Genomic DNA, 8,872 nt, shown 5'->3' with positions numbered 1-8,872 from the left:
TCTTGCTCACGCCTCAGTTCGTGTTCCCAAAGTAAACGTTGATTCCGAGTGAAAGGAGATTCCGAGCTTGGAGTTACTGGCGAATATGGGATTGCGAACTTTGACCCCCACCACTTTCCCGGATTCTACGGCATCTAACAAGAAAGTAAAAGGGTGAGGGCCAAGCAAGCAAGAAGTACAGAGATAAATAGTACCTAAGCTCAAATGATCGAGGCTACAAGGCAAGCTCGATCCAAAAGATACGAGACCAGTCCCAGAGCGTGTGTTCCACCGAAGGATAGGAAGGTGGATTTGTCATGGGAAATCCAAAAATATTAGGAAAGAAAGGTGGCGGTTATTAAAAAGGTGATATTTTTGGGAATCGTGCATTCCTTAAAGGCAAACCCTAATTTTGTACCCGATATCTTCGTGTGCAAGATACGGTTTCTAAAATTTTAAAACCCAAAAAAGGAACCATTTTTGGACCCTTTTTCGCAGAAGCTGGGTTTGAATCTAATCCTAGTGCAATTAAACTAGTGAATTGATAAATGGGACGAGAATAAAATGCCCATGGTGTAACAGAAGCATAAGCATGCATAAAGAAAAAAAATGTATATACGTAACGCAAAGAAACCATAGACTGAAAACTTACACAATATAATCGGTGGAAACAGAGAAATTGATGATTGAACGAGTGGTTGCAGATACGATTTCACTGAATCAAAAAGTCCAATCGTGCTTTGTCTTCTCGGCTTGGAGAACATGCAAGAACCAGGCGAAGAACTGTCTGGTTTTTTCTCTGGGATGTTGAGTATGAAGGAAAAATGAAGAAGACAAATGGTGATATATTTATAGACCCTCAGAGATTGTAAAAAGTTGAATTAATCTGAGCCATTGGCCAGATTCCGTATCAAATCTGATGGCCAGGGACAAGTGACATGATGGTACCATAAAGTTGGCAAGCGAACAATCGTGGGCAGAGTCTCAAGGCACTCGAGTACCTTGAGTAAGCAACATCCAGCTGACGCGTGTCCAGACTCAAGTGTGCGATGGAACGGTTCCTGAAGAAAGTAGTTCAAAAGTTTCATTCTCATAGGATTCGAACTAATACTTTTGAGGGGGCAAAATGTTACACCTAGATTTCGAGACCTGAGGTTGTGACCTCGAAAGCTGGATTCGTCAGGTGTGAGCTTGCGATTGCTAAAGTGCATGTTCGTGATCTAGATGCCAAACCCTCGAAAACATGTGGCAACCTCGAAGATAGGTAGCCTCGAATTCCTTTCTAAGTTCGAAAGACATAACATTGGGGTATATCCATTGTTGGGTGTCTTTGGATCAAGTAGCCCGAGCTTGGCATGGGTGTGAGCTCGAAATGAAGCGGCCTCGGTGGTATTTACCCGCTCCAAGCTGGTCTTGGGGAAAGTTATACAACTCGTAATTTACCTAGAGACCTGGAATGATATGATGCTGATTGTTGACCTCGAACGGCTTAGTGGGTCATCTGATGAGACGCAGTCCATGCATTCAAAAGATATTTATTGTTGTAACTTCCCTACATTAAAGGGATATTAACTAGTCCATTACATGTCTCCTGGTCTTCAAGAAACGTTTCCTTGAATATAGGAGTTACAGAATTTAATGTCATTATTCCCATCAATGAAGAGGGTATCTTCCCGAAATATGTAGGAACGAACTCTGAAAACTCTCTATAAATAGAGATGTCATGAACACTTGAAAGGGACAGAATTTTGTGATTTGAGAGAATTTATAGAGAATTCATCCCTGAAGGATTTCCAGAAAACTCCAAAGTCCTAATAATAAAGACTCGTGGACTAGGCAAAGTTAACTGCTGAACCACGTAAAAAATCATCATTGTTCTACTGTACTATTCTTCTTTGCCATAGTTTTTGTTGTTTACGTGCTCTACATTTTAAGTTGACGAAAAACGGCGTCAACATATAATATTAATATTATAGATGAATTTTAAATTTAAGTTCGTTGCTAGTTTTTTTTTTTTTAAAAAAAGTTTGTTTCTAGTTGATAGTAGATTATATTATGTTATATGTTTAATATGATATTATTCTAATACGTGAAGTGTAAGTTTAAGTTTAATTAAATTTTATTTAAGTTATAAAAAATATGATTTTATTATTTTTACATAATTCTCATTGTAAAATATCTCAAAAATATCATATTTTAATTAATTAATTTATTTAATTTGATTTAAGTTTAAATCATGTTTACAATCTACTGTTAAATATAAGAATATTCTGTTAAAGTTAACGAAAAAAATAAAAAACCGTTAAAACAAAGAATTTCCGTTATCTACACACTTTTTATATAGAAGAGATATAGATTTTCTAAAAAAATATATCTAATCTTAAAAGATTCTCATTATTCTATATATTTTTTTAGATTAAATAGAAAAAAAAAGATAATACATTCAACTAAAATTCATAAAATGAATAAAAAAATAAATTAAAGAAGAAAATAAAAAGAGTGTTTTGAAGAGATTTTAGAGTGTCACATTATCTCAATAAAACTCCCATATATATATATACATATATATATATATATCTTCTATATAAAAAATGTGTAGATAACGAAAATTCTTGGATTTAACGGTTTTTATTTATTTTCCGTTAATTTTAACGGAATATTCTTATTTTTAATAGAATATTATTATATTTAACGGTAGATTGTACATATGACTTAAACTTAAATAAATGAATAATTAAACAAATTAAAATATGATATTTTTGAGATATTTTACAATGATAATTATTTAAAAATAGTAAAACCATATATTTTATAACTTAAATAAAATTTAATTAAACTTAAACTTAATATTATATGAAATATATAATATATAATATTTTGTTGTCACTGTCAAATTCAAAAATTAGGACAAATATAAACTTAAACAAAAATAAAATAAAATAAAATATTTTATGATAATTTAATTAATTAAATCATATTTATTTAAAAATAATAAAGACATACCTATCACTTTTTTATCTTATAAATTTGTGTGATAGTTTATTTTTTATCAAGTGATTGTAACTCTTTTTCTTCATCGAATTTACCAAAGGACATTGTGACATATATTAGAAACTAAAAGTAGTTAATGCATGTATACTACTGTCTACATTATGACTTTTTCTATTCTTATTCTATTTCTATTATTAATTTCTTTTTAAATATTATTGTATTTTATATATATGTCATGTAGCCAAGTAAATATATATGTATGTCAACAGTGTATTTAGATGTCATATATGTAGAAATTATTGATATAAATATTTATATATACTATAGAACTATAATTCATTATATTGTATATAGTTAAAATAACAATGAACAAATTTTTATTAAAATTATTGATAATATTTACAACTTTAAAACTAAGATCAATGTTAATCATTGGATTAAAATAAATGATTCATATTTATAGTTGTTAATTAATATTTCTAAAAATAAATTTTGATTTTTTTAAATTTTTAGAATTGTTACCTCATGAAAAATGTGTATTTATTTTGAGAATATAATATTTGTAAAGTTTTCATTTTTTAAATATATGTCAATTTTTAAATATAATTAGTATGTTTTATTAGTTGAAAATACTATTAATTATAGTAAAAAAAATTAAATTCAAAATTAATGTAATATAGTAATACCAAATCACTATATTGAGACGTAATCTTGATAGTATCCATTTATATATTCTTTCTCTATTTTACTAAATGTTGACAAGAAATTTGAATTAATATAGAAACAAAAATATCGTCATAAGAGAACTAAAATAAATATAAATAACATATATTTATCGTCAATCCCATCCATATTGGAATGCGCGCCAAAACTAAATACCAAACTTCACACCAATTAAAATACGCCACGTCAGCACCACACCAATTAAAATACGCCACGTCAGCACCAGTTAGGGAGCCACGTCATCATCAGTTCCGTATAAGTAAAGTTTGCGATAAATTCCTTATTCAATTCTCCCCCCACCTCTCCCATTTCCCGTCGGATCCGTCTAGCTGCGTCTAATACTTCAACTAAAAAAAATGGAAAGCCCCGATCAAGATCGAACGGCCGAGAGTGAGTCTCAGCCCATCGCTAGGCGAATCGAACGGCTCTCGCTTCACCTGAGCCCCGTACCGCGTCCCTTTTCCGGTACCGACGACGACAGCCAGCTTGAGGTGCTGAAGTGCTCCAGAGGAGCGCCGAAGATTAGCGTGGACACGGAAAATCTGTCGAATTACATGAGAGGAAAGCACCGAGAGATTCAGGAGCGAGTTTTCAACTACTTCAACTCCAGGCCGGAGCTCCAGACCCCGATTGAGATCTCCAAAGACGATCACCGCGAGCTCTGCATGAGCCAGCTTCGTGGGCTGGTCCTGGAGGCCGGAGTTCGGCCATTTCGCGCCTTGCTCGAAGACCCGGCTCAATACTTTGCCATTCTCGAAGCCGTTGGGAGCATCGACATGTCGCTTGGAATTAAGACTGGGGTTCAATTCAGGTAGCTAATCTTTATTCGTATTTCGTCTTTTTACTTATTTATTTTTTGTTGTGGAGTATTTCTGAAAATGATATGGAGTTTTGAACTTATGGAGTGTTCTATTGAAAAATTTAGAGGGGGTTTTGCGATATGATGTTTCCGGGAATTTGACGGATAGGATTACCCTTTCAATTTTTAACTTGTGTATATTCCAAAACTAAACATCCCGATTTAAATTTTATGTTTCATCCCATCTGAAATGGTGCTAAAGTCTACTCTATCCAATTTGTATAAATTTTCGATTACAGTTGATTGGCTCACACAGAAATTTCTTATTTTGGATTCTGAGAGCTAACATTGTTGTATCTATTTTTCGCTTTTTTTTTTGTTGGTTTTTTAAGGGTAAATTATGCTGGTAGAAGTTAGGTGGGTGGGTGACGTTTGGTTTTGTGGAGTGATGGGTATCTATTATTAGAGTAAGTGGAACATAATAACAGTATTATAAAACTAATAACGACCACCATGAAAAACTAACAGAAAAACATAGAGAAATTAAGATCTGTGTTTAAAATGCTACCGATTTTTTTTACAGTTTCCAAGTGGATGAGGTACAACTATAATGGATAATAAAGTCAAAGAGATGCCTCTCAAGCCGCAACTATTTTAATAATGTATAGCTCACTGGAAATTATTTAATTTAAAAGTATATGGAAGTCCAGGTTGTGAGATTTGCTGTAGTTATGTTGAGGTAGGGAGTATTTTTATGGTTATGAGACTTTCAAATTTACTATAGTAAAGACAAAAAAAAAAAAGACAAAATTGAAAGCAAGAATACGCATTCCAAACTTTGCAACTGCGAAGCTCCATTTGCTTTTCTGATAGTTCAAGATTACGGACATTATGTGGTTAATCATTGCTCCTTACAATCCCTTGTATTCCAAAAAGTACGTTTTTCATACTTAAACTTTGGTATGTTTGAACTTGAAAAATGTAATTATTTTGGTGTTTGTATATAAAATTATTAGGTCTCTGTATCTAAGCTTTGCTTATTCTACTTTATTTCTACAACTCTTATTATTTTATCTTGCATTAACTTTTTCTTTTCCATTTTGGGCAGCCTTTGGGGAGGATCTGTAATAAATTTAGGAACCAAGAAGCACAGGGATAAGTACTTCGATGGTATTGACAGTTTGGAATATTTAGGCTGTTTTGCTATGACTGAGCTCCATCATGGTAAGTCATAGTATTAAGAATTGAAAGTTTATTGACCTGGCATCTCTAGTATCTTCTAGTCTGTTTCTTTGGGTTAGTTAAATTTTCTGGTGGAATCTTTCCTAGCTCAAGCTTTTTATAAAGAAGAGCTACCCTGTTTGCAGTATTGGCTGATTAATGTAGTTTAAGTGGAAACTTCATACAAATATTCTCTTTAGGAAACCTTGCTATACAATGGCTCGAAATATTATGACATTGACTCTTAGGAGGGTTATCCTGTTGCAGCTGAAGTTACTTCTTTTCATGTGCTTGAGTAGGCACCTATTAAGTCCTGTAAATAGAGTCAGAATTATAGGAAAGCAGTCATAATAATTTGATTATATTTTAAAGGTTAAAGGTTGAATGGTTGAGAACAGTTTATGGATGACTTTGCTTTTTTTTTTTTGTTATGTTCGTCATTTATGCAAGTGCTTTAATTTTTTCCTTTTTGTATGTTATATTTCTCATGTTTCTGTCGCATGCTGTTGTTAAGCATAAAATCTGCGTTTATGCTTGAACTAACACCCTTTTCTTTACTATGAGATTGATAAAAGGTTCAAATGTTCAAGGCCTCCAAACAACAGCAACATTTGATCCATTCACAGATGAGTTTATAATCAACACCCCAAATGATGGGGCCATCAAATGGTGGATTGGTAACGCTGCTGTCCATGGAAAGTTTGCTTCTGTTTTTGCTAAGCTGATGTTGCCAACTCATGATTCGAAAGGAGTTTCAGATATGGGTGTCCATGCCTTCATTGTGCCAATAAGGGATTTGAAGACCCACCAAACTCTTCCTGGTATTGAAATACATGATTGTGGTCATAAGGTTGGTCTTAATGGTGTAGATAATGGAGCACTTAGATTCCGTTCAGTCAGGATTCCTCGTGACAATCTTCTTAATCGATTTGGAGATGTCTCTAGGGATGGTAAATACACAAGTAGCCTCCCCACAATAAACAAAAGATTTGCTGCAACATTAGGTGAACTTGTTGGTGGGAGAGTTGGCCTGGCATATTCTTCTGTAAGTGTCCTCAAGCTTGCTTCCACAATTGCAATACGGTATTCATTACTTCGCCAGCAGTTTGGTCCTCCCAAGCAGCCTGAAGTCAGTATACTTGATTACCAATCTCACCAGCATAAGCTTATGCCAATGCTCGCTTCGACATATGCATTCCATTTCTCAACAGTATATTTGGTGGAAAAGTATGCAGAGATGAAAAAGTCCCATGATGAGCAATTGAATGCTGATGTCCATGCACTTTCAGCAGGCCTCAAGGCATATGTGACATCATACACGGCAAAGTCATTGAGCATCTGTAGGGAAGCTTGTGGAGGCCATGGGTATGCTGCTGTTAACCGCTTTGGTATGCTGAGGAATGATCACGACATTTTCCAGACATTTGAAGGGGACAATACAGTGCTACTGCAACAGGTTTGCAACAGATTTTTGTTGATCATTCTTCTAATTTTGTTGTATAAATGACGAGTTCTAGTATGCTCACACTAGAGGAGGGAAGGTAGGAATAGAAAACAAAAAACTTGTCTTCAGTGGCACTGGCAATTCTAGTTTATGGAAACAATGCCTGTGAGTAATCCGAAGTGCAGCAAGTGTGAACTACCTGAAGTCTTGTCAATATTCATATTATGATTATTATTGAAAAAGATAGGTGTTGGAAAAATCTATTATACAAATTGTGAACAAAATTTATTTGTTACACAGGTGGCAGGTGATCTGTTGAAGCAATACCAGGAGAAGTTCCAAGGTGGCACTTTCACAGTTACATGGAACTACCTGAAAGAGTCCATGAACACATACCTATCTCAGCCAAATCCTGTAACTGCTCGGTGGGAAAGTTCAGACCATTTGCGAGATCCTAAGTTTCAGTTAGATGCATTTAGAGTGAGTATTATATTATATTAACTAAGTAATGTATTCAGGTATGCGAGTACTTTTCTCTAATATATATTGTTCCAGTATCGAACATCACGGTTGCTTCAAAGTGTTGCTGTGCGACTGCGTAAGCACTCTAAAACTCTAGGGGGTTTTGGTGCTTGGAATAGATGCTTAAATCACCTTTTAACACTGGCGGAATCCCATGTAGAAACTGTCATCCTTGCTAAGTTTATTGATGCCGTGGAAAGGTACTTCCTTAACTCAGTCTAGGAAGTTTTTTGCTGTTCTAGCATTTTGGCTTCAAGATTTTTATAAGTTTCCCAACTCTGTATCAGCTGTCCTGTTCCAAGTTCTCGGGCTGCTTTGAAACTCGTCTGTGATCTGTATGCCTTGGACCGAATCTGGAAGGACATAGGAACCTACCGAAATGTTGACTACGTAGCTCCCAACAAAGCTAAGGTACGCCTAAATTAATACTTCAATTGCAAAACATAAAGATCAAGATTGGTTGAAACGAATACATATAGTTCTCGTAATCAACAGTTTTGTTTTAGTTAATACTAAAAGTTTGAATATTAATCATTGCATTATATTTGTTGTGGACGCTTTGAAACTTGTATTTCAGGATTTTGACGCATAAAACTTGTATGTTTATTCAGGCAATTCACAAACTGTCAGAGTACCTGAGCTTCCAAGTGAGAAATATTGCAAAGGAACTTGTAGACGCGTTTGATCTTCCGGATGAGGTCACAAGGGCCCCAATAGCAATGAAGTCAGACGCCTATGCTCATTACACCCAATATGCGGGGTTCTAAGCCCCAAAATACAAAACATACAGCACCAAAGTAGATGTTTAAAATAACCAAATTTGGTGAAAACTTGCAACTTGGGAGATGATGTTATTTCTCATTCTCCCATTAAAGATGTGAACACTTTCTTATTTTTTATTTTTTTTGTTTCCAGATATATATTTATAACTTTCATTAACCACCACTGTTACACAATTAGATGAGGTAAATCAGCGATTGCAGCTGACATATCAAAAGAAGCTAACAAATGAGCAGGGACATCATCCCCCTTTTAATATGAGAAAAACCTCTTAACAGACTATTACAACGTTAAACTTTTAAACGAAAAGACACTAAGAATGGAAAATAGAATGGAGTAAGAATGGAAAATAGAATGGAGTGCATGATAAGAAGTATAAAGTTCTATTTCAAAATCAATTAGTGATAAATAGT

The 8,872-nt window shown here is 34.2% G+C and overlaps 1 protein-coding gene across 1 annotated transcript; it reads left to right on the top strand.

The window, feature by feature from the left end:
• Positions 1-3,978: 3,978 nt before the first annotated feature.
• On the top strand, positions 3,979-8,618 carry LOC133804755 (acyl-coenzyme A oxidase, peroxisomal). Its single transcript, XM_062242904.1, has 7 exons — positions 3,979-4,504; positions 5,601-5,716; positions 6,289-7,169; positions 7,458-7,637; positions 7,713-7,879; positions 7,967-8,090; positions 8,291-8,618. Exons 1-7 carry the CDS (start codon positions 4,050-4,052, stop codon positions 8,444-8,446), a joined length of 2,079 nt encoding a protein of 692 aa, XP_062098888.1. The 5' UTR covers positions 3,979-4,049; the 3' UTR covers positions 8,447-8,618.
• Positions 8,619-8,872: the final 254 nt, after the last annotated feature.

Source organism: Humulus lupulus, chromosome 1, assembly GCF_963169125.1.
Source record: "Humulus lupulus chromosome 1, drHumLupu1.1, whole genome shotgun sequence".
Classification (NCBI taxonomy): Eukaryota; Viridiplantae; Streptophyta; class Magnoliopsida; order Rosales; family Cannabaceae; genus Humulus; species Humulus lupulus.
The sequence above is the reverse complement of the archived record's forward strand: the minus strand, read 5'-3'. Positions and strand labels throughout refer to the sequence as shown.